Consider the following 26,548-nt stretch of genomic DNA (forward strand, 5'->3'; position numbering starts at 1 on the left):
TACTTCTCATTTTCAAAACCTTGTACTTTCGACTTTTGTACATGTTAATTCTTGTCCAGTACTTTTGAAGAGTAATCAAGTTGGTCTCTCTTTGCAGAATTTTAACACAAACTTTACATACAATGGGAAAATCTTGAATACAAATTTATTGCTACATTTGAAATTTTAGTGGGTGAAGTTCCCTTCTAAGATTATGATGGAAAGAAATGAGATGAAAATGAAAATGAATGGACCCAAATTGTCGTTCTATAAAAATACAGAACCATCGTGAGTTTGAATACTCATTTCCTCTCGATTTATCCTAGTCTGTTTGGACCAATGAACTACCTTTTCGTACTTTCTCCTGCCACTCCATCCTCCAAATCACTATTGCATTAGTGCCAATTTCCATCTTGATTAATTGATTATTGATCAAGTGGGAAGTTCCTGAAGAGAAACATAGGCACACTGTTTGTATACTATCCAACAAAAACAGCTAAACGTTTTTATGTAACTTTCTCAAGGCATCAATCTACAAGTACTGAAAGGTTTGTCTTACACTTTCAGGTTTTTCTGATGATCCAAATTAGCAAGTACAGAGAGAAGGGACCCATATTCCAAAAGATGATGATGCATGAATGAACTAATTAGCCAACTTATATTTTATTCTTGTGGGTCGTCCCTCTATATTAAAAACAAATAATAATAATAATATTCTTGGATTAATATATAGAAAAAAACTAAAGTTAAATTATAACTTCCATCCTAAACTTTGAGAGTGGTGTGTTTAGTTAGGCAAAACTCTAAAGAGTGTCTCCCTCTAATAAATTTCTAAACTTTAATCTCAATCTTAAAAATTTAAAATTTATAATTAATCAAAGTACACCAATTAAAAGGTACATAATCAAAATCATGTTAATCCTAGGGCTAAATGCACATGATCTGATCCCAAACCAAGGGAAGGGAAGATAGGCTCCCAAATAAGACAGCAAATAAGTCATTAATTTTCAGTTGGAAGCATTCTTTAAATTCCTTTGTAGCCTATAATATGCAGTGGATGGTATTGTGCTGACACCTAGCTGCCAACCAACCCTCTCCCTCCACCAGCAAGCTGCTAGCAAGATCAGCTGCCGCCATTAATGGCCGCCACACAGAGCTCCAAATCTTCACCTGATCAACTCCCAATAACTGAGCATCATGGCCGAAGAAGGTTTCTGGGAGTGAGACAGCGCCCCTCTGGAAGATGGGTCGCAGAAATCAAAGTCTCATCACAGAAGCTGAGGCTGTGGCTTGGCACTTTCGACCGAGCAGAAGATGCTGCCATGGCCTATGACAGAGCCGCAAGGCTCCTCAGAGGAACAAACGCAAAGACAAACTTCCCATATGACCATCATGTTCATGGCAGCTTCTCCAATTCTTCCACCATTTTTGGACACAGTCCCAAGCTCTACCGCCTGCTTCAGCTCGCCATCATGAAGAACAGGAACAGCCGTCCGAGATCAACGGCTGATGATCATCTGCAGCAGCAGCCATCAAGATCAATTGGGTTTACTGACTCGGTTGTTGAGGACACTATTTTCTGTTCTTCAACGAATAATCATTCGTCTTGTGAAAATTATAGAGGATGTGGGTTCTCGTTTGGGGGTTCAAAAGTTTATACTTCTGTGTTTGTGGCTCCTTCTTTTAGCTCTGATGATGTGAGAAGTGAAGTAGAATTAGCAGGAGATCAGGTGAATCCATGGAATTAATTACTTAATTAAGCAGCTGTGTTTAATTTGGAAGCTTTTAGTTTTAGTGTAGTTACTAGTTTTTTTACTTGAGAATATCTGTTGTGTAGCAACTTCATTCCCCCATGCAGTTTCTTCCTGTAAAATCACACTTCTCTCTTTGATGTCTCTACCATTGTCAGTGGTGAAGATGGAAAAATAAAGAATCAAATTTCTGTATATTGATTAAAGTGCTCGTGAATGATTGAACGCTTTAAGAAAAAATGAGCCGTCAATTTTTGGATTAGGTGAACACTCACCAGCTAAAATATTTTTTTAAAGAACAATATTTTCAAGTCCCGGCCGGAGCTCCTGTGGAGAGGTTGCTCCTTGAGGAGAAGTATCAAATGATTTTGACAGTAGTCACCCTCGCGAAGCAGGGAGCCTACAGAAAATATTGGGACAATGAGGAGCTCCACACATAAATAACCCTAGATTTCATTTCAGGCAGACCACAAGTTGCTTGATTACACGAAAGTGACTTTAGACCATCCTCAAAAGAGATTACATTAAATAGGGACTCAACAGACTTGACTAAAACTCGTTCATCTCGAACATCGAACGACTAAAGTTAAGGAAGAGAAGACCAATTGCGTGGTGCTCCATCGGTTGGGAGAATGAGAGTGGATGAGTCTTTTACCACTGGGTTCGCAATTTTCACGGTGTCCTAAACATAAATTGAAGTTGATATTCTTCCTCAATCTCAAAAGGCCGTAAATACCATTGATAAGTTATATATTTTCGTGCCGGCTATCCATGAAAAATTGAAAATATTTTAATTTTTCAAAAATAGAAAAATATCTATTTTTATACAATTTTTTCTTACTTATCAAAAATTTAATCACGGCCAAGAAAAAATAGAGGTTGATTGGCTACACTTTTTTGTAATGTAAAATATATACTGTTTATTTAATTATTGTTCTTTCTAAAGTGTTTAAAAAATATATTTCACTTAAAAGAACTATTTAGAAAATTCCAAAACTTATTATAAATGATTTTTAATTTTTGACCATTTACTACGCTCCGTAAAGTACATATTCTTAATTAAAGATTAAAAGGAGAAAGCAAAGGAAAAAAAAACAATTTTTTCTTTATAAGGGCAAGATTAGAAACAAGATAGTGTCGACTATTGAACTCAAAAAGAAGAAAAAAAAAAGTGTCATCTATAAAGGAGATGCTACTCTGTGATCATGTAAGAAATTGGAGTTGGAGTATTGTTGCTTTGGAAATAGGGTTTCTTTTACGCTACAGGTGTTGAAATTTGATATGTTGTTGAAAAAAAAAGAGTACATTGCACGTGTCAACTTATGTGTCTAAGCTATTCACGACTCTTTTATGGAATCGCACCAAATTAATATTACTCGGCACAAGATCCTTAATTAGTGACCATCAATAAATTTTTCAACAAATAAGGGAGAGAAATGCATAAAAATAATCTTTTGATTTCAAAGTCAAGTTTTCGATACAAAAAAAAAAAAAGAGTATATAAGTCAACACAGAAGTATTTTTCTAATAAATTTTTTAGTACAATACATAGAGATTGAATATTCTTAAACTATTTTTGATATCCTTCTACCTATAAAATAGTGTTTTTTAGAAAAATAATCTTGATGGGATGTTTTGGGATCACTTCATTGTTAAAAGTACTCTGAATTTTAAGTAGTTTCATGAAAAATCTTTAATAATAAACTGCTTATTTGTTTGGTTTTAATTTCTTAAAAGTATTTTTCAACCTACGTTAATATAATTTTATTCCCTTTTTTTTTCTTATTTCGTCTTTAAATTTTTTAAGAAAATTATTTTATATTCAGTTATTTTAATTAAGTTTAGGCCGAAAGTAATCTAAAATTTCATATATTTAATTAAAGTAATCCTAAGCTTTGTCTTAAGTGTCTGTTAATATGCTAATTTCACTCCTTTTAAAGCTGTCTATATTCCTATATTTTCTTTATTCCGGTCTCCACTATATTAATAATCTACCTTCAATGATATTTATTATAATATAAGATAGACCATGTGTAGTTTTTAAATAAATTTAATGACTTAGCATATCCTTATTTAATTTATTAAAAAAATGCATATCCTTATTTAATGTGATACAAGAAGTGTACAATTTTAGTATTCATATTTTAATTAAAAAAATTTAATATTCATATTTTAGTTTAAAAAGTTATCATATATTCATTAAATGAGCTCTTCGATTTAATTTTGATGGCTACTATTAACAAAATCAACTCTTCTAGTCCAACCACCCAACTATTTTTTCAGACACTCTCTAAACACAAACTATACATACATGAACTTCTAGAAACTAGACTGCAAAAGATTTGAATTTTGAAACCCGAAAACTAAACTTTCTACAAAAAATCATTTGGATAGAGAAATACAACAAATATAATGAAAGTAATTAAGAACAAAAGTGTCCAATAATATAAGAACAATACTTAGTTACTGACCGGTCAACATTCATTTTCCTATTTACTACGACTAAAAGTTTGACAAATGTCAAAACAAGCATAACTTAGCAGTAATAACGTATATCTCTAATCAAGTTCGAACTCCCACCCTCCATATCGTACAAAAGAAAAAAGAAAAAAGTTTGACAACTCATTATTTCAAAGACATATATATATTATATATTTTTTCCGTCTCTTTTTTACTTTCTTATTTCTTACTTGTCAAAATTTTAGTGCGAGTAGTTAAGGATGAATTATTGTTTATTAGTGTATTTTTGTGTTGACTACCAATAAAAATTTGATCGTTTTTATTTTTGATAAAAGAAAAAAATAATATATATATATATATATATATTTTACAATTCTATTTATACTCGTTGAAAAGTTAATTGCAGTCGGTAAAAGATTAGTGATAATGGATAAATACCGAAATATTGTTCATTCAATAAGACGGGGTATGATTTGGACAAAAGACATCACAAAAATGAGACGCCATTGTCACAAGAGTGGAATAAAATTGGTAATGTGATGGCATAGTGGTCATTTTCTCTATCTTTTTATTGCATTGATTGGTGACTACCTCAATATCACACATCACTTGTCACCATCCACCGACGTCGTTTTCCTTATCTGATCAATTATTGGTCCTTCACCTTATAAATGTGTGGGGGCAACAAAATATATAATTTAAGTTTCTAAGCTTTGTTCACATCAATTTTGATAAGTTTCTTTACATTTCTTTTCTCTGTCTTCTTTTATTATTATTATTTTAGGGTTTTGTGACTAATGTGGCCTAATATGGCCAAAAACAAATAGCATCGACTATGTCGGTTTTGAACTTGCCACTTCTAAGGAGAGGCGTCTCAATTTTGAGCTAAGTTCAAATTAGTCTTCTATTTAGAACTAAGAATATGATACAAAAAGTAAATAAAATAATGGTTTTTCATTAACAAAAAAAAATATAACAATAATTATGGTTAATTGTTAATAAAAGTAATCAATTGCCTAAGATTCTCTTTATCATTATCTTCATTTAGGGGATTCTGGATGAAAGCAAGTATTTATTTATAATAGATTAGAACTAATGTAACAGAAGGCATTTAATTCTATATTATTATATATAATACCAATTCTAAGAATAAATAGATATGACAAGTTTTCTTTCACTAACTAAATATATGGCTTACTTTAAAGCTTTGAAATATATGTATAAAAAAGTTCGGTAGATCTGAGTTTTCATCGAGTTTAAATCTTGCATCTACATTTCTTATGTTTCTAAAGCATTTGTTTTGGCCCCTTTGCTTCTAAAAATTACATGGACCAAAACAAACATTTTAAAAATACAAGAACTAAAATGAAGTACAAAATCTAAATAGATGTTTTGAAAATATATAGACCAAAATAAACCAAACAGAGGACCAAAATATTGTTTAAACCTAAGGATAACATTGATAATGAGGATAATGGATTTTTCTTTTATAATTCTAAAGGTCCAATGAGAAAATAAATGCCAAATGAAGAATGGGAAGTTCATAAATTTAGAAACAGAAAAACAGAATATCCTGTGATGAAATTTATGTTCTCAGTTCTCATATATCAGAACCTTCACCAGAATAATCATGTCTGCTTCATTTCATTTACAAACATCAGTTTCAATGGAAAGGAATCTGATACCTCCCTGGCCTGGCAACTTGGCACTTCACAACAACTGTTACTTTCAACACAACAATGAAGGCTGTATTGTTTTTGTATGCCATCCATTAGAATCTTTCCTTTTGGTTGGCCCCATTTTTCCCTAAACTGAGATGTAACCATGAGAAGAAACTTATACATCACCCATGATAAAAAAAAGACAGTTTCCTCAAATGCCACCATGGAAGGTCCAAAATTGATATCAGAACAGCAAACAGAAGAACCACAGAAGAAGATAAAAAAGAACCTCAGTTCAGTTCTTCACAACTATATGGCAAATTGTCACTACACATCAAACACAGAATTGCAGTAATAGGAATCTTGCAGAGTAAATTCTATGTTCATAATCAGTGGAAAAACATCAAAGAAAAAACCAAACAGTAAACCAATCAAAGTATTTGTATCAATTCCCACAACCATGTGAAGAATACTTTCATCAAATGAACAGGAAAAGAAATTATTAGAGTCAACCCAGCAAGGTCTTGGCATGAACAACACCATTTTCCTTTCTTTGTTTACAAATGTGTCAAAGAGCTAAGAATGGTTCTATCTGATCTAGAACATATAAGCTAGAAAATGGAGATTTCAGGTTAGAGCAAGTTTGAGCTGAAAAATAAAAGGCAGTAAAACCTGGTAAACAGCAAAAGAAATGAGAACAGATCTGGACAGCAAATAAAAAATGAGTGACAGTTTAAGAACTAAGAGATATCAGGTTAGTTCAGAGGTCCAAAAGAGATTATTTAATCAATAAACTAGAAGGATTTTACTTCCTAAATAGAAACATAAACAGGCAAAGAAGAAATGGGAACATCAAAAACCAAGACAAAATCAAGCATCTATTTAAACAAAATTGAAACATTTATGATCCAAACCTATAAACAGAAACTGAACAATATCTGGGCCATTGAAAGATTTTGAGCTGCAAACTAGAGAATCCAAGTTAAACCCCATCCATGTTACTAATCCACAGCCATCTACATATAACTTGCTAGATTGAAGGAAAAATAAATCGATAATAACACTATAGAATGATTTCTTCTTCACTTTTCTTTCAAATTTCCCATGCCCTTGCCTCCTTGGCCAATTATCTAGATGCAGACAGAAACACAAAACGGGTCCCAGATGGTGAAAGAAAAAACGATGCTAAAAGGTTCACTTTCCCAAAATTGTCCTTGATTTTCTCAGACATCAAACAGACAGAAAAAAAAAAAAAAAAACAGAGCGAGAGAGAGCGCTGGATGCAGAGGTTTATCGACCGGTTCGTGTTTTTGTGTTACGATTCAGTACAAATCCCAAGAAGAGGTCGATGAACCGCTGCCTCCACTGACTCCACCTCCCATTGGATTAACCATTCGATCAAGAACAAACAACAGAGAAGGAAAAGAAAAAGAGAAAACCCAAAAACAAGAAACCAAAATTTCTAAAATTTCGGTAGATCTAAAACACGGAAGAAGAAAACGAAAGGACGAAAGAGAGTTTCCCTTCCATTCGCTATAGTGACAGACTATTTAATGGGAAAAAGAGAGGCGAAAATTCCGAAGCATCGCCATTGCCATAAATTCTGAGGAGTGAGGAATCGCAGAAAATCCCGGGCCGGAGTAAAAGATGTAACGGAAGAATGGTGAGGGGCAATTTCGGATACGGAAGGCAATTATAAAGAGGGGAGGGAATTTGTCGTCATTTTACGGAGGAAATCAACGGCTGAGAATGGACGGAAAAAGGGGTCGCCGGCGGGAAGAAGAGGGAGAGGCGACGGCGGATTTGAACGCCGGAAATAACGGACAGTCCAATAATTCTGTAGCTCAGCCTCAGTACCCACTCGCTTTATGGCTAAGAATCTAGATTCGGGTCTACGTTCATTGTTAAATTCTAGCCATTTAATTCATTTTACTTTTGTGTGTAAATGTGTACATACATATAACTATTAAACATTTTTTCTAAAATAAAAAACTATTTAAATATTTACTCGCGCCATCCTGAGTTTAGTTCGATGATTGATAGATTAAAAAAAAAAAATCATCGACTTTAGTGGACAAATAGTTTGTTTCTTACTTTTTAAGTGCAAAGGGTAAATTATTATAACTTTTGAGATGGTGTGTAATAAAGAATAAATCTAACGTTGAATTTGATTTTTTATGCATAAATTTTTAATACTATTTTTGGTTCTTATATTTTAAAATTTTGATTTTTGTACTATTAAAATGTTTAATTTGTTCAATTTGGTCTATGTACTTTGAATTTTGTTCATTTTTAGTTTCCGTACTTTCAACTATTCATTTAGTTTTTTAAAGTTTAGAGATCTATTATACACAGTTTTGAAAGTTGAGTGACTAAAACTGTAATTTAACCTAACTTAAATTATCTTTTTTAGTCTGTCTTTTTTTTAAATATACTTTTATGTACCAAAGCCACATAACTCAGCCAACCAATAGATTGTGAGTTCGATCCCCCACTCCCACACATATTGTATTGTATTATATAAGTGTGTATATATAATTTATATATATATACCCACATATTCTATTGTATATGTATGTATATATAGATATTTAGATATATCACATACATACACACTTTTATGTTAGCTTAGTTGATGTATTTTTTGTAAACTATAAGTTAAATTATAAAATTTAGTGCGTAAAATAAAATAAAAAATTATATTTTTAAAATTTTGAATGGAGTTGAAGATCTCACATTGAGAATACCTTACAAAGATTTATAATATAAGTGGACTAGTATTTTTATTGATATGATATCAATGTCCACCAAAATAGATGCCGTCTTGAAGACATGTTAAGTATATAACCCAAGCTGAAAAGATAAATGGTAACTTTTCTAAATTTGATATAAAAAAGTACAACAAAGTGATACTTTCATTAGGTCAATCCAAACAAAATTTAATGGATAAAATATAAATTAACTTTTTTGGAGTTGAAGGCTCAAACTCCTGACACCTCGATGATGCAAGAAAATACGAAAAGAAAGAAGAAAGAAACATTTTTAAGGAACAATAATTCAACTCATGATGAGCATCCATGTGAATATCTGTAAATAATTGATGAAATGAAATTGTGTGAGAAATTATTTGAAAAGAAGAAAAAAACTATGTGTGGGAGACAAAATAATCAAACATAGATGTTTGAAGCACATGGTTTGACAACCCTATCATTTGCCACTCCATGTGAGAAGTTGAAGTACTACAAAACCTTCTTTCCTATCATTTTCTTCTTATTATCAACTACTTTTAACATCACATTGGAATTAATGAAAACAACTACAACACTGTACAATTAAAAGTTCCCCCACATGCATTTGTATCGAGTTCAATATCGAGATATTGATAATTTTACGAAAATTTTGATAATAATATATATCAACAAAATATCATTAATATAAAATATTAATAATTTCAAATTTATTCAAAAAGAGTGAAGGACTTCTTTGTTAATTTGAAATTTTTTATGAATCTTTTTATTTTTATAGTTTTGTCATAAATATACATCGACATCGACATTTCTATAAAAATGAAAACCTTGATAATTTCTATCGACGTCGGTATTTTAAGAATAACTTTAAAAAAGAATTGGTACCGTTACATCATGTAAAAAACAAGGTGCACATTTCCTTTTATTAGCTCATTTATAGTAGGAATTTCAAGATCGAGTATGATTTTTTTTTCTTTTTTTAGTACAATATGTAGGGATGGGAGATCGAACTCACAATCTCATAGTTTGAAATATATACCAATTACCGCTGAACTATACTTGCTTTGACAGATCCAACATGTGAGTAAAACAATTATAGGTTTGTAACTTCTTATACACTTTTTCCATGAAGCATATGATTGATGATTTAATTGGTTCAACAGAAAATGGTGGGCCAAGCCAAGCTCAATAAAGTAACAACATACAACCCAAATTTTTTGAATGAGGTAATTCAATTTTTCTAAAACAACCCAACACTAAATAGTCACAGATGATTTAATTTTTTTCAAAAATAAGTTTAAATAGTCACTATTAGATTACATAACTGCAAATTTAAAGACAGTAATTCGAAATCTAAAAATAGTAATCAAGTTTTTTTTAAAGTTTAGAAACTAAAAAAAAATACGAAAAATTATAAGATTTGGATTAGATTCAAAATTCAACTTAGTCTAATCCAATTCATAAACACCTTTGCAAAGATAGTACAAAAAGAGGAGGAGGTTCCAAGAAAAAGGGAAAAGTTTATAATAGCCGTAAAGAGTCAATGGATAAAACATAAAAGAAAAGAAAAAAAAAAAAGAGACAATCATAAAGCTTTGCTGTGACCCAAAAATAAAACTCCACCGACCCACACGCTTTTCTAATTTTAACGCAATACAAAATCCCTAATCGCCACCGCCATTTTCCTCCTCAAACTTCAAATATCCACCTCTTTCGTTCCTCCTTCCTCTTCCTCCGCCGCCGCTACCGCCACCGCCAACCGCCGTCTCCTCCCACAATTCAATTTCTCTCTGCGTCTGTCTAATCAATCGATTCACATTGTTTCGGCATTGTAAAATCCGATTCCAGGTATGGCTGCGCTCGCAGTTGAGCAGCTGAATCAATTACGCGACATATTTGCACGATTCGACATGGATTCCGACGGAAGCCTGACGATTCTTGAGCTGGCGGCGTTGCTCCGGTCGCTAGGTCTAAAGCCCTCCGGCGACCAAATCCACGTTCTCGTCGCGAACATGGATGCGAACGGGAATGGATCTGTAGAGTTCGACGAATTGGTGACCGCGATTATGCCGGATTTCAACGAGGAGGTAATGGTAAATCAGACGCAGCTTCTGGAGGTTTTCCGTTCCTTCGATCGAGACGGGAATGGATATATAACCGCGGCGGAGCTGGCGGGATCGATGGCGAAGATGGGACAGCCATTGACGTACAGAGAGCTAACGGAGATGATGAAGGAAGCCGATACGGACGGAGATGGCGTAATTAGCTTCAACGAGTTTGCATCTGTAATGGCTAAATCCGCATCTGAATTTCTAGGGCTTGCAATATCTTGACTAGAAGATCAGATCGTTTCTAATTCGCTGCCGATCCATGGAATTCGAAACTGTAATATAATTCTCAAAGTTTTCCCCTCTGATCTGATCTCATCAAACACCAAAACCATGATTTCTCTCCCTCCCTAATTAGAATATTTCATAATTGACTTAGCGCGTTCAACTTCAATCATGGAAACTTCTGTGGACTTGTGCATTCATTGAGGATCCCTTTTAACCACGAAATTAAATGATCGAATATTTTGGTGTTGTAGTTTTCCTTCTTTTTCTTTTTTGAGTTCGACCATGGAATTTAAACTTCCTGACCTTTTGAGTTTGACCCACCATAGTTCGCTTGTAATTTTTTTATTTTTTTTTTAACTTTTTCTGTACATATATATAAATCCCTGAGTTGAAGTCGGGGAGGATTGGGAGGATTTGATATTTGATGAGTGGCTGTACTATGATCGCTTAGGCGATATGGTCCAGACAATCATAGTAAAGTACTGAGTTGAGTTGAAGTCATGAGCGGTTGTACTATGATTGCTAGGGCGATATGCAAGAATGAAGTTTAAAGTGAAACTTAAAAGAAGGTGGCTCTCCTTTTCAACATAGAGGAATAGCCAAATAAGATGGTAAATAAACGGAGATTTGAATCTCTAACATTTTTTTTGTTTAGATATATATATGGTGAGAAAAATGGGAAAGAATTTTTTGTAAGAAAATCTACAATAATCCTGTCGTGTGTGATTAGAAGAGTTGCATGGACATCTCATGCAAAGACGGATGCTGCATGATGCATGAGACCATTTTGAATGGTATAGAGAATGTCTACTTTAAAAGGAAATGGAGATGATATTTTTTAATATTAAAAGTTCAATGTTATACAAATTGAACTATACATCCAAAAAAAAGTCAAATAGGTAGTAGATGAGGATTATTGATGCAGAAAAGAGAAGAGAACGACGACTCATCTTCTTCTCATCATATATTAAAGGGGTGCATATAGATCTGCTGCACAGCATATCACTTCTGCAATGATATAGTCCTCATAAAGATTCATTTAGTAATATTCCTGTCTCTTTTTAGGTGTTTTCTAGTTTTTTGAGAAATTTAGTCACTATTTCTATTTCTCATTTCTCATTTTAAGGAACATCTTCAAAATTGTGTAAAAATTTTAGAAATAACAAAATCAAGTTTATTGTTCCTATTTCTATTTTTTTTCTAAAACATATATAAAAATATTATTTTATCATTTTTAAAATTATAAAATACATAACAAATACCCAAAAAAAATGTAACATAAAAATTGAATATTTAATTTGAAATTTTATTTTTCATATAAAACTTTTTACTTTTATAGTTTATGATTTGTTCTCAGAGAACAAAGAAACAAAAAATATAGTTACTAGTTTTTATCCTTCTTTTTTCAATACAAAAATAATTACCAAAAGCAGATGTATTTTTCTTAATTGAAAAAGGTAAAAATGAGAAATAAAAATAAGAACATTACCCTAGGTCAATATACTTACTTATTAAGGAGCTTTTAATTGCAAAACAGACACAACTAACAGTAATTGACATATATTTACAACAAAGAAAATTTATAAGAAATTGTTACAGTGAAAAAGAAATTTCAAAATTACTTTGCAGATATATATATATATATATATATATATATATATATATATATATATATTAATAAGATATGGATTTATCATTTAAAATTAACTTACATATTTTATTATTATTTTCATGATTATATTCTTTAAACCACTCCATCAATATCACAAAAATATGACGTCCTGTCGTAGTTGAGTATCCACCCTACTAATAAAATAAAGTGAAATCTAATAATAAAATAAAGTGAAATCTAATATGAAGTACTAATTAAATTTTAAAAATGAAGCAATTGAATAAAATAATAAATATCATTACAGAAACAAGCATAGTAATAATATCGAAAGAGTATCTAACACCTATTTCTGACTAAGAAATTATTGAAACCCACGCTCCCAATTGTTGTATTAAAAAACATCCACATGCTCATTTTGGGAAGAAATTTTAGATCATATATGATTTTTTTCACACTGATCTTTACCAAACAAATCGTTACAAAACCATATAACATAAAGGAATTAGTGTCAGTGATAATTCAAGTTTCCACTGACCCTAAACTCTACCAATATATTTCGAACAGAGCCAACAAGTTTTCAATGCAATTAGTAGTACATTAGAATGATTTTTTTTTTTTTGATATTCATGAGTGTCCAAACCAGCTTACATGAATTTTGAACATTCTTACAAGACAACATTCTAACCCTACTACATTTAGATGTCAATATAACTCATATAATATTAAATTCTAAATAGGTGGCCACCTTCATTCCCTTAAAACCCTTTACTACGTCAACCCGATGATTTTAAAGAACAACATTTAATTTTAGGATAAAACTTGGCTCATCACTAGTAAGGAACAATCTTACCCTTACCACCATTAAATATTTGACAACTAAGTGAGAAAAATGCAAAAACAAAAATTTATTTTAAAACATAATAATAAGTTATCAAATATTCAATGGTAGTAAAGACAAGATTGTTCCTTACCAGTAAAGAGTCAGGTTTTATCCTTACTTTTATTGGGAAAAAAAAAACAGGGATAATAATTTCCCACATAGATCTAAACCAACGAAGAGCCCTCACTTATCAAAAGGAAATATTAGAACTGCATTCTCCCAGCGCGTCCTGAAGAGTCTCACATCACACCCCGTCAAGGTTCTCCAAACATAATCGTAACTAAACAAAAACCAACCTAAGAAATATTTCTCACCAATTAAAATTACCAACACGATTCAATACCGACCCAGAAAAATCCAAGAACAGAGCAATATTCGAACTTCACTTTTTTACTTCAAGTTCGAATGATTGCATATGACTACATCTATAAACCTCGATAGTTCGACATCACGTATATCACTAACTGGAAACAACCTCTAAAGTTAGTATTCTGGGTGTAGTGTGTAAAGCATGGAAATGAAACCACCGAATTGTTACTTACCTTCTCGGAGACGCATTCGAGGAAGTTGTAAAAGCACCGACTCCTTTGTAAGTCAAGAAATTTGAATCCATGGAGCCCTGAGGTTTGGAGAGGACAATTTAGAATGCCCCCAACAAGGAAGCAGCATGATTATCTGCGAGTGAGTACTTAGAAAATTCTGGATCCTATGGTGCCGGATTTCCTTCATTGAAAATCTGATATTTCATAGTGGGCAGTTCCAACTTATGAAGTGAAACCAAGGAAACACAACCCCGTTTTCAATCTCTCCATCTATGTTTCTCTCTCTCAGATACCGTACGTTCTTTTCCAGAGCGATGATGATCTCTGGGGGAAGAATCTCTATGTCTGTGCTTGTGATGGTTTGAGTGTTTTCTCCGGCTCCTCTTTTCTTGAGATGATCCTTTCTTTCTATCACGTGACCTAGAGTACTCTTTATTACGATAATCACTTGATGAACTATCATCGGAGTTGCTACTTTTATACCTGCGCCTCCTTAAACGTTTTTTTCTCTTCTCATCTTCTGATGAAGAGCTGTCGCTCCAATCTCGATGAACATTCGCTCGCCTGTTGTTAGCCTTTCTGTCCTCCTTAGACATATTTTCTTCATTAACTTTACCCGATTTTCCCTTGGAAGAACTTATCTCCATAATTTTACCACCATTTCCAGCTAAGTTATGATTGACTTCGTCGTCTTCATTTCTGCCATTTAGAACAACTTCCATGTTGCCTGTCATTCTGTGGTCCAACGGAATTCCAGTGCATGAAGGGGTGGGAAAACGCTTGTCTTCAACTGGAAGGATATCATTACTTTGTTCACCAACAAGTGCAGCTTCTGTTTGAGGAACTGCAATTTGGCCTTTCTTTGATGGAGGCAGATCTGGAGGCACTTCCAGGCCCAGTTCTTTACCCAAAGATTCCAGAAAGTCACCCGCAATCAAACGGTTTAATGTTGTATTAGCCACTTCAACTTTCTTTTTAGGATCCTCGGTTTGTTTCAGTGTTGATGTACTCTCTTCATCATCAGACTCATCAGAGAAAATAGCCTATAGAACAATATATAGCACCATATTACAAAAAAGTCAATATCCATGTCAAATCAACAGTGAAAGTATGCAAAACGAATTTAAAATTAGAGCAATCCATAGTTGAAACAGACACGTGGACAAATAATGATAAGAGTTCAGGCACACAAGTAGATCCAGTTCACAAAGTATGAACAAGAACACAAGTTATAGAATTAAAAAGGAAAAAAGGCCTTTGTTTCTTGATCAAAAGAGTCCAAATAAAACCTGAGAGACAGTATAAGATTTGCTGAAAACAACTGAAGCATGAAAGACAGTATAGCTGAAAGTCGGAGAGAGAGTTCCAGACATCCTCGTAAATTAGGAAGATGTCATTTTCCAAGGGATAAGAGGTAAAAGCATTTTTTCTGTTTGTTAATATTTAATATGCAAAGAAAACTATTAACACTCCCCGGGACAAAGAATGCTAAGCAGTCTGATGCTCATAACTTCGGGGCAGGTGTATAAAAATGAAGGCTGATATATAGAAGGAAAAAAGGTTGAATGTCGTATGAAAATCAGAAAGATCTTATATATGATATCAAGAGGAGAGAAAAAAACTGGTGTGACGGAGAGAGGATGGAAAGAGTATGAATACGGGAGGAAAGGGCACATTTCATTCTGTTCTTATTTATTTTTTATTTGGAGAAGTGATGGCATATGTCACCATAATGAAAAAAAAATTCCGTGCAATTTCCTTGCATCTGATTTATGTTCCCCTTTCGACAAAAAAATGTACACTAAAAATAATTACAATAGGGGGGGAACTAGACGCCACCTTAACATTTTCCTTGCAATTGATTATAGAATTGTGCTTTCTGTGTGCATTGCATCTAGTAGTGTCGATAGCCAAAATATAAAATAAAATAAAATGAAGATCGCCTTTCCATAAAAATAGTAGATTCATGGAAGGAAAATTCTATACAATAGAACAAAATGAAGTACCTTATAGAGATCAACGGGCCGATCAACACATTCAACTTCTATTTCTTTCTCATTTTCGTTTTCAGATGCATCTTGGTCTTTTTCTTCAGCACTCCATTGACGCAATAAAGAATGGTCCTTGGTTGAGGTTAAAGCTTCTTCTATCTTTGTCGATTTGACAGAATTTGATGTGAAAATAAGTGTATCCAACTTGCTCCTCATCCTAGGAGCTGGTGGTGGCTGCAAAAGATTAATTCAATATTTTTATTAATATAACAATGAGATATGTACAATTCACACCATACAGTGCCCATGATGATACAAATAAATATCCTTTTCATTGAATTTAAGCGTCAGTTACCAAAATAAAAAACGTCTAAATAGGGAATTAAAAAGATCAAGAAAAAGCAATTCATGACCCAATGAATGAATTTTATAGTTGGAACAAAAGACAGTATTAAAGTCATAATCTGATTTCTTTACTGGAGAGAATCATCTTGCCCCATCCACCAAAAAATAAGAGAATTTATTTTGAAATAAAGATGCCCCAAACCTTGTTCGTAGTGGTCTAAAGCTGCTGTTAATATTTTGTAAAAAAATAACGAGAAGAACTTTTTCGGCTCCCAGTCATGCACATTTAGAAACAAAATAAGGAAAAGCCAATACAGCACCTTTCCCATGTAGGGATCAATGAGATCAAATCGCTTGCATAGAATAGGAGCAGGACGCCACTGATATTCTTCCCGTTTTGGGATCATTTTCTCCATAATTAAACCTTCTACTTTCGTATCTTTCACTTCCTGTTTAAGTGTTTCAGTTAACAATGAAAATCTTGGGTCATAAATGCAAAAGAAAGCACAACAGCACCTTGTACATACCTCTACGCCACCAGAAGTAAACTGCATTGCTCCAGTGGATAAAAAATCCACAAAGTGCTCGGCAGAGAGTTTAGCTTCTTTCAAACCTTTCCCTTTCTCAATTGCCTCTGCAGCAGCCTCAAAGTCCAAGCGTTCACGTGCACGAGCTGCTTCTGACATATTAATAGCTCCGACATAAGCTGCAGTGCGAAGACCTCCTTGATACTTTTCCTTCAAAAAATACTCAAATCTTTCTTGCTTTGCTGGATCATCCTTGAATGGTTTGACAATTTCCGGCATCCCACCCTAGAATCCATGGTATTCAAGAAGAAAAATTAGCTCGAGAAGGTGTAAACTAAAACTAAAAAGGTCAGAAACGAAACAAAGTTGTGTTGGAACGGGCAGTTATCCTAATTATGATTCAATATTCACAGTTCTTTAATTATAATCTTCTTTTTCAAAATTCATTATATTCTGGTATTTTCGTTAGATTCACATGCAGGGGGGAAAAAAGAATTATAACACATCTCATACTAATTTAAGTTTCGAACTGGTGTGTGCGCATCAAAGTGAAGAAATGTGTTGGAATGGAAAGTTATCCTAATTTAACTATCCAAATTCAAGTTCCACAGTAAGCGAATTAAGACATTTTTTTGCAAAGAAGCATGTTTTTTCTTAACTACTTTTTGTGAACTGAATAGTATTCTTCATAATACCACAGAAAACCTCACTTCGATTTGCATTTTTAGCAGCCAATTAGAAGTTAGACATAAATATGACTGTTAGTACATTTCTTACGTAGCAAACTCAGCTTTCCAGTCCTCTTTTTTTTTAGGTGGGGGAGAGAGAAAGGGAGAGCAATTAAGTGCTAGCTACTCACAGATGATGTAGGTTTAGTAAATGTATCTGAAAGATTGAATTGGACATGCACGCCATCAGAAGCAGTGGGTGGATTTAACTCTTTAGAGCTTCTTGCCAGAGGCCTTTCACCTAAGATTTTTCCACGACTTTCGGCCGTCATCTTCTCCATGCTTGGAGACAATTTATCATTATGTTGATGCTTAGGTTGCTCCACCCGCTTCAGTTGCTCCTCCCATAGTTTCCTTGAATAATACTCGTGGCCAGTTCCTCCAGTAAGAAAACTAAATAATGGATTTGACTTATTTTTTTCTCTAGAGAGATCCTCAAATAGTTTTCCACAGCGAGCAACTAAAGATGCCACCCCTTCAATTAGAAGTTTCAGATTATTATCATCGGGAGGAGGAACCTCGACAGGAGGGGTATCAGCAAGCTTGTAGCCCATGTTAAGAGGCCCCGCAAATTTGTGGTGGGGTACAAATTCTTTAGGTATTACTGGAGGATCAAACCTGAAAAACAAATAGGCAAATAAAGGTCAAAAGAACTCAAATCTAATGCCCAAAATGTTTTCATGCTTCAAAAGATGGTGTAGACTACTTAAATTGCTACATCCTCAGATTTCCACAGTGACTAATATCAATTAAATTCCCACAAATTAGAAGAAAGATTGATTTTACATAAAACAAGATCTTACTAGCACAAGGAAAAAAATCAAGTATTTTTTTGCACCTCTCCAACTGGTAGTCAGAGTTTGATGCAACTCTAAATCCAGGCAAGACACCCTCTACTTTTCCAATCAACTTTTGTTTACCATCTGTAATCAATTTAGAAGACGACTCAGACTCATCATCTTCTTGAACGTATGTTTCCTCAAACTCATAACCTGCCAACAAAAATCCAGTGGAAAGTTAACAGAACTATTGCAATAGTTAAAAATGTATGACAAGATCATAATGATGAACTGACGTATTTCCAACTGAAACATCAAAAGTAAACATCCTTACCAACATGAACTCAGTTGCACTTGTGATTTGAATATGTTGGAGATACATATTCAAATCAACTTGGGAAACATGGAAGATTGAAAGTGGGAACTAATGGTAAAGTGAACATGCGGGCAGTGAAATTAATAAATTAAGAAGGATGCTACCCATGATCATATCTCAGTAATTTCCGGACTCTAAATCAAGTGGTATACCTATATAGTCTTATTTAATATATGATCTATTGCAATACCAACAGACAGGCTTAGAAGTAAAACATTAATTAGAGGTGAAAAAGAACAAAATAACAAAACTAACCACTGTTTAAATTGGTATGATACAAGAAAATAATTGCAAGGATTCCAAAGAGCAGATTAAAGCACTAAATAACAAGCTCATCCAAATAAGAAAGTAATCTTCCATCCATCTTCAACCTTATTAGAGCACCAACTCTTAAATTTAACATGTTATGAAACCCAAAACTCATTGAACTCCACAGTCATAATTATACATGTATAAGCACCAGTATCATCACAATGAGCATATACAACAAAACTGTTCACACATACTGACCAGTATAAACATCCTCATCTTCAACATCAAGTTCTTCAAGCGCACCAATGCCAAAGCCAGAAGCAACCCTCTCAGCTGATTCATAAAACCTAATGATTTAGAACCATTGACAATTTGTGCGCTAAAACCAAAAAAAAGAGTTCTGATAAATGTAACCAGAGACTGAAGAAGACATACAACAAAACTGATTAGCAATTAGAACAGTTGAAGTCAACTGATGAAGTACAGATCTTACTCCTAAAGCCAAAAAGATTATTTTTCGTGGAGAACACTTTTCTGTAACCTTCCTGATTCCCAGCTGTACGTGCTCTTTTCTTTTCTAAATTAAAAAAAAAAAGAATAATCATAATAAATAATATAAGGAACGTCAAAATAGAAATAATTGTCCATAACTTAGTTAATATGAGTTACAGAAGAAACTAAATACCCCTAAACTCTGGTGCATGCTTGTAAGGATCAAAACCTAACCCATGCAAATCCTGTTTTGGGTTAATCACATAAACCTGTTCATAAGAAAAGAAACAGTCAAAACTCTTATCCTCGTAAAACTAGCCGCTCGAAACCAATGTTAAATAAATGATAAGAAAATTGCAGAGAACAAACTCATTATCACACAGTCATGTTTGATGACCTTTTGAATTAATCTAACTAGTTAGAGTGGCTGTAGTTGAAAGTTTATTTTGTTATCTTCTTTATGGATTTCCCTGTTGAAGAATCCTAAAAAATCTCCATTATTTTAATTCGTTCAGATTTGGTTTCTTTTTCATCTTTAGAAAAGAATACCACACACTTTTCCATCAGAAAAGAAACTTAAACCACTGAATAATAACTAGAAATACGAGCCCAAATAATTTTCTTACTGGTGTGTTTTGAGAAGACGGAATATCACCATTGGCAGGTTGAGGGAAGACAGTATCATCATCCTCCTCAAATAGTTCAGAATTGGAGATTTCTGATTTCTCATCACCTGCTGAAAATGCTAGAAATGCTTTTCGAGCATCTCTTCGAGCATCTGTAGTGAACAAGTTATGGTAGTTATAGCTTATAGGTAACTAAAAGTGGCGACAAAAGAACAATCAGGAGACAAGAAGAAGACACCAAATTGACGAAATAAAACACCAGCTCAAAAAATCCAAGTGAAATTACACAATATTTTCCAAGGCAATCACCACCATAGCTTCATCTCATACCTCATACGTCAAGTTGGTGCATGAAGAAAAAACTAACCAAGCATATGCAAAGTATCGATGTTGTTAAGCATTTTCAGAAGTACAACCAGCTGTATGCTAACCAAGCATACAGCCCTACGCAAGATACCTAAAAGGTAAAGCTTTTTCATCTGGTTGTTTGTTTTGAGTGGATTGGATACTGCAAAAAGGGTGCACAGAAGATTTCCCTCCCTGGCCTAGAGTCCAAATTGGTGTCTTTTATGCCACAGTATCGAGACTCCTAGCTCACCTTTTTTTATAGTGTCCCTTTCGGTATTAAAATTAAACTATGGAATAATGAGATGGGCATGGATTGGATTTTTCATGTGAGTATTTAATGGAAAGAAGCATATCTTGAAGCAGATGGACAATGCTGGTAGAGCTGTTCAGCGATAGCCATGGTCAGAAAGAAATGAACGGATTTTTAAGGAGAAAAGCTGTGATCAGGAGTCCGTCCTCAAAATTCCCAGCTTCATATTGTGTTCTTTACAAATCTTCTGGCAATCATAACCTCTCCGTAAGTAGATTACGTTGAATTGAATGCTCGTGAGCTCTTTGTCGGGTTTTTTCTTTTTTGTATTATTTTCATTTTTTCAATGAAAAATTCGGGTTTCTTCTAGAAACGGAGAAAAAAAAAGTGACAAGGGAGGAAGAGCCAGAGTACACGTAGTAATTCAACAACATTATAAAAAAAAGTATAAAAAAATACCATGGAAAATTGGCATAATTATTTTTACAGAAAATCTAGCTAAGAGACCATACATTAAAAAAAGAGAGAAAAGGGCACCCTCCCTAGAGGCCGGGTAGAGTAAACCCCATCATAAATAGCTAATACAAAAACACCTTCCAATCAAAATCAAACAAAAAAACAGTGTGTGATTTCTGTAAAATGTCTAATGTCACAAAAAGCTATCAAAACAACTTTCCTTGCCGTCAAGGCTCTTTGATTTCTTTTACTCTTTTAGTGTGAATATAAAGCATACAACTTCTTGGTGAGCTTCGATCCATAAGAAGGTTTTTTGTAACATGGTTTCTTTTTTATTCTACAGAGCTAGAATTCCTTGATCGTATAGTCCCCTGGGGGAGGGTTTACGCGACCCTCTGCCACTAGGCTGTTCTACTGCCTTTGGGCTCCTCTTCATTTTGAATACAATCTTTTCGTTTCTTATTTAAAAAAAAAAAAAAGGCTCTTTGATTTCTTTCTAAAATTGTCTATTATATTAGAAGCAAGCCAGATATAATCTACCTTCAAAGTCAAGAGCTAGTCCAAGGATAATATGTTACTTTCATAGAAAAAAAAATCCAGAAACACAAAAAATAATGTGTACATGCAATAAAATCCTCTGATACAATAAGGCAACATATACCGTAGAGGGAATTAGCTCGTGAATCCTTTATTGCACGTCCATGGCGCCATCCCATCTTCAATAGTAACTTCACACCTAATCAATAAACTGGATGCTTTAATAAAAATGAACTTGATTTACAACAAATTTTGAGGTCTCCCACACCAACCTATGGATTCTGCAGCTGGAACAACTAATTCATCAGGAACAGGCCCAGGAATAGCAGACGGCCTGCAAAACATAAAAAATACTTAACAAAACAAAATAAATTCATGATGCTTAAAGAAAGAAAAATAATGAGCTGAAACAAACTTTAGAGATAATCATAAAAGTAAAACTTAGGCGAATCCTGTCAACATGCAATCTTAATTCACTACACAGTAATAAAATAAATCATTCTACTACCAGTTCTGTCATCTTTTTGACAAATGCAAGCACCTGTCATGTGAGACAAATGTCCCTCTCTCTCACACAGCTTCTCGTACAAAAAGAAGCTAAAAAGGGAACAATTTCCCCACAGATTGAGAATTTTTACTCATCGTGTAAAATTTTGGACTTTGTTCTAAAGAAGGGGCAAGGAATTGAAGAGAGAGTTTATGTTTATCAGTTTATGTAAGATCATAACACGTGCTAGAAACATTTCAGTGAAAGAATGGACATTTTAACAGGAGGGACAAATTGCAAATAATTCAAAGAATAAGCTCTAGTTGATAGATAAAAACAAAAAAGTCTAATAGAAAAACAGACAAGATACAAATTGAATTTTAGCTTTCTGGAAAAATGTATATAAATTTCCAAGCCAAACTTTCAACATCTAACTCCAAGATGGATACTTATGTACGTTGAATACAACTGAGAGTGATTATGAAATTCTTTGAAACAACTAGTAACTGCCTCCAACATATCTTATGGTATAAATACAAAAGTACATGCTTCTCCATATTCTTTTTGTGATCAAGGCTCAGGTGTTAGCAAAACAAGGGAAGGGCGTTTTAGATTCCAAGATAATTCAAACAAGAAACTCGAGCATAGAACAAACAAACACATGTAGCAGCAATTAATTGACGGAAAATTCTGCAATTGGGAGGTTGAAATTAGTAAACTTAGTATTTTAACCTTTAAGCAGACAACAAATTTGATAATAATAGACATCCTTAGAAGAATGATAACAGAGTTTCCACAGACAAAATATTTAGAACAAACTTATCAAACATCTGGTAATTACAAGGTATCAATCTTCACAAATAAAGAGTGATAAGGCTTTTCCTTTTTCTCTATCTTTTTCTCTTTTTCTCTTTTTTTTTTAAGAAGAAACAGATAATTTTTATTGATTAAAAAATGTGTGTACAAAAGGAGGGAGATGAGATATCCCGAAAAGCCAAGGGATTACAAAAAGGCTTCCCAATTGGCATGAATTTGCAAAAGATCATAATTCAAAACTACAAAATGCTCAAGAGAGAAGGAACCAAGAAGAAGAATGAAGCTTCAATGTAATGCCAGTAACTTTGTCATCATGAAATCACTCCATCAGCAAAACTCAGCCTTCCACCCCGAACCATAACCCACCACCCAATCATAAATAAATAAGTAAAACAAAAGTGGAAACCATGGAACTAGTCTCGAAATACAAATAGAGATTTTCAGTTTCTTAGTGCAAGGGAATTAACAATGTAAGCTAATGGTTAACCTTTGCTGTTGCTCCTTTTCAGCTTGTTTACGAGCATGCTCTTCTGCTGTGAATCCAAATGTATCGAACTGGAAAGATGTCCCCAAGGCTCGACCTTCAAATTCCTAAAATAGGGGGGTTAACAACTATGTTCTAATTATTATGGTCAATAACTTATGAATTATGGAAACACACAAACATGTACTGGAAGGAAAAATTAAGAATTCTTGAGATGTGGCCAAAAGGTGAACAGTGAATATTTGATTTAGCAAAACATCATATACTTCAAAAGTCAAAAAGCAACATGAAGGGGTCAGTGACAAATTTTCTTCTAAAAATACAAAAGCAACTTTCAAAGTTGAATGTCTGAAGCACCCATCTTAGTTATCTTTTGTTTGATGCAAATCAGATTCAGAATGACAGGTTAATAGTTGTTTCCTTAAAAAGTGCAAGCTTGAATGCACTGACATGTACAGTTGATTCAAATTTCAAGGGTAACCAGTTCTTCTAGGCCTATATTTGAGCCCACGTGTAAGAAAACTCAACACAAGGGGAAGGGAAGTGACCCCATTAATCTCATTCCCCCGGTACATTTAAACTTGTTTCTAGCCAATGGTTAAAGATAACATACGGCTTTTTCATCTTCGTCCAAGAAGTTTAATATGTTTTGCTGCTTGACTTCAGCTCGATTCTTTCGGGACGATGTGAATGACTGTGGAGTCCAACCTGCACACATTTGAAAATTGATTAACAAAAACCTATGTAATTAGATCACATTAAAAACGATGATATTTGTTTGCACACCTTCTTTTGAGCCCACTGTATTATAATGACCAGCAGAAAATCCACCAGTGAATGCTCCATGAAATCTTCTACGCCCTTCCTCGTCTCTAACCTATTGATAATTATAAACAAGATCAATGAAATTATAAAAGGATATGAGAGTGTTGAACACCATCGCTTTCCTTCAATTTGAAATTCAAACGTTTCCATGGTCTAGCTATGAGAGCTGGATCCTTAAGAGGTTGAGGTTAGAGCCTCTATATGCCCGTTAACATGCTATTAAGGAACTTGATTCCCGGATAAATTCGTGAACAAAAACCAGCCAAGTTCGTTTTAACAATCACTACGCAGCTCTCACATTTCCTTCTCAACTAGTGTAAGTTATATTACTAAAAACGAGATAGCATTCAAGTCTCAAAATTAACAATTCAGAAAACCTCCTAGTTCCTAAATAACTGTTCAGGCTTTTTATTAGGAAGCAATTCGATCTTTGCCACGGAATGATCTACGAAAACGTAAGGCCGAATCCTAAGCAAACAAAGGGGGAAGAGATTGCCAAACGGCTGTCCAATCCTTTTGTATAAGAAGTACAGAAATGTATCTATACTATTTAGTCCCCAATAACTCAATATACAAGATAAAACCCAATTGTCGTTACCAATTTCTTCAATTCCACATGAAGCAAGAAAGTTAACCTAGTTATATGACATAGAACAGCTCCAGAACTTCTCACTCTAATCTCCCCCGAGGAAATCTACTGAACTTCCCCATAAGAAGTAAAGCATGAAGTGTATGGAGTTCAGAATACCTCTTGTTTCCAGGGAGCGAGGCTTCGCATGGTACCAGAAGCGTCTGCCACGGATTTCTTCTTACGGCTGTTGATTTCTTCCTCCCGCTCAATTGGGGTTCCATAGAAAACAAAGTCTTCTTCGTCCGATTCCATTGGTTCAAAATTTTCAAGATAAAAACCGGAGGGAGGCTAAGAGGATATGGAGTATTGAAAACAGATCGATTTTTAAAGTTATCGTGGAGCGGAACAACGAAACCTCTTCCCGCGAATGCCGAAGAAGATGATCGGGGCTGGGCTAGGGCGCGCGCGCCGGCGGGATGATAAACTAACTGACTCGTGATGTAGCAGCCTCGAAGTTCAATTATGATTGGATGTTTCGAGTGAGCGGTGACGGTAGGAAGCGTGCAACAATTTCTGATTACCTCTGCGATGTCTCCTTCTTTTCTTCTGTTTTTTTTTTTTTTTTAATTCAAATTTTTTCGAGGTAACTTTTTTTTAATTAATTGATTTGTAGGGATTTCGAGTATTTAATTATAATACGTTGATGGTTATTTTAACAATTAATTAATTAGATTTTATGAAATATAATATAAAATTTACCGCTGAACTCATTTGCATCAAATTTCACTTTGAAGTTTACTCAATTGGACACTAAAATTAAATAAGTGTTGTTAGGTTTTAATTTCTTAATTTGGGCTAGTTCCCACTAATTTTAGCTATAAACAATATAAAAAAGTTGTTTATAAAACCTCCCTACGCAACATTAACCATTAAATAATTATGGATGCGCTCACATATCTCAACAAAAAGTCATTTCTAATATATATATATATATTAGTATAACAAAGGTAAGTGTGTGAGAATTTCAACCTCCTTGAATAAATGTCTTTTATTGAGCTATAAACATGTTGGTCAGTTATAACGTTTAGTTACTGGTCTGATTATATCTCTCTTTTTTTCTTTTACAACATGTGGGATGGAGGATCGAACTCGCAGCCTCTTGATTGGAAATATATACTAATTACTGTTAAGTTATATTTATCTTAACGGTTTGATTATACCTCATAAACATCCATAAATATTGTCTTATTCAAATAATCAATCATACTATTGTATTATTGTTACTCATTTATAAAATTTAGTTAGACATGACTAACTAGAAAAACAATAACTTACTGTTGAAAATATGTGCAAACTTCGTTATAACTTAGTGATAAGATGCTTATCTATTTACTAAAAACGAGTATAGTTTAGTGATAATTCGCATACATCTCAAATTCAAGTTAAGATATTGGGTCTACCTCACTTGTTATAATAACAGGAAAGAAAAAAGATGCTTATCGATTCAATCATCCACCCCTTAACTAAAAATTAAAGTATCACATCTTCAACATGGAAAATAAACTAAATTAATAATTAAATATAAAAACTAATTAAAAAATGGAAAAGGAGGGAAACCACGGCCCATTAAGCGAAGGCCCGGCCCAAGTGGTGGGATTCTCCAAATTGACGAAAGGACCAATTCTCGATT

The 26,548-nt window shown here is 33.7% G+C and overlaps 3 protein-coding genes and 1 long non-coding RNA gene across 4 annotated transcripts; 2 read left to right on the forward strand and 2 right to left on the reverse strand.

Moving 5' to 3' along the window:
* The first annotated feature begins 945 nt into the window (after positions 1-945).
* On the forward strand, positions 946-1,925 carry LOC111006959 (ethylene-responsive transcription factor ERN2-like). The gene has a single exon (XM_022279076.2). It carries the CDS (start codon positions 1,119-1,121, stop codon positions 1,725-1,727), a length of 609 nt encoding a protein of 202 aa, XP_022134768.1. The 5' UTR covers positions 946-1,118; the 3' UTR covers positions 1,728-1,925.
* A 3,791-nt stretch (positions 1,926-5,716) lies between these two features.
* Positions 5,717-7,873, reverse strand: LOC148210555 (uncharacterized). Its single transcript, XR_015791286.1, has 2 exons — positions 6,766-7,873; positions 5,717-6,001 (listed from the first exon to the last, which is right to left on the reverse strand). It is a non-coding gene; the product is annotated as an uncharacterized LOC148210555 (long non-coding RNA).
* A 2,225-nt stretch (positions 7,874-10,098) lies between these two features.
* Positions 10,099-11,184, forward strand: LOC111007259 (EF hand calcium-binding protein family). The gene has a single exon (XM_022279558.2). It carries the CDS (start codon positions 10,449-10,451, stop codon positions 10,929-10,931), a length of 483 nt encoding a protein of 160 aa, XP_022135250.1. The 5' UTR covers positions 10,099-10,448; the 3' UTR covers positions 10,932-11,184.
* A 2,539-nt stretch (positions 11,185-13,723) lies between these two features.
* On the reverse strand, positions 13,724-25,433 carry TGH (SWAP (Suppressor-of-White-APricot)/surp domain-containing protein). Its single transcript, XM_022279228.2, has 16 exons — positions 25,036-25,433; positions 24,249-24,339; positions 24,076-24,170; positions 23,466-23,569; positions 21,948-22,009; positions 21,800-21,874; positions 20,085-20,236; positions 19,652-19,727; positions 19,460-19,543; positions 19,225-19,299; positions 18,398-18,551; positions 17,691-18,177; positions 16,832-17,116; positions 16,625-16,753; positions 15,975-16,193; positions 13,724-15,011 (listed from the first exon to the last, which is right to left on the reverse strand). Exons 1-16 carry the CDS (start codon positions 25,168-25,170, stop codon positions 14,226-14,228), a joined length of 3,009 nt encoding a protein of 1,002 aa, XP_022134920.1. The 5' UTR covers positions 25,171-25,433; the 3' UTR covers positions 13,724-14,225.
* Between the last annotated feature and the right edge of the window lie 1,115 nt (positions 25,434-26,548).

Source organism: Momordica charantia (assembly GCF_013281855.1).
Source record: "Momordica charantia cultivar OHB3-1 chromosome 6 unlocalized genomic scaffold, Mcharantia_2.0 BLBB01000006.1, whole genome shotgun sequence".
Classification (NCBI taxonomy): Eukaryota; Viridiplantae; Streptophyta; class Magnoliopsida; order Cucurbitales; family Cucurbitaceae; genus Momordica; species Momordica charantia.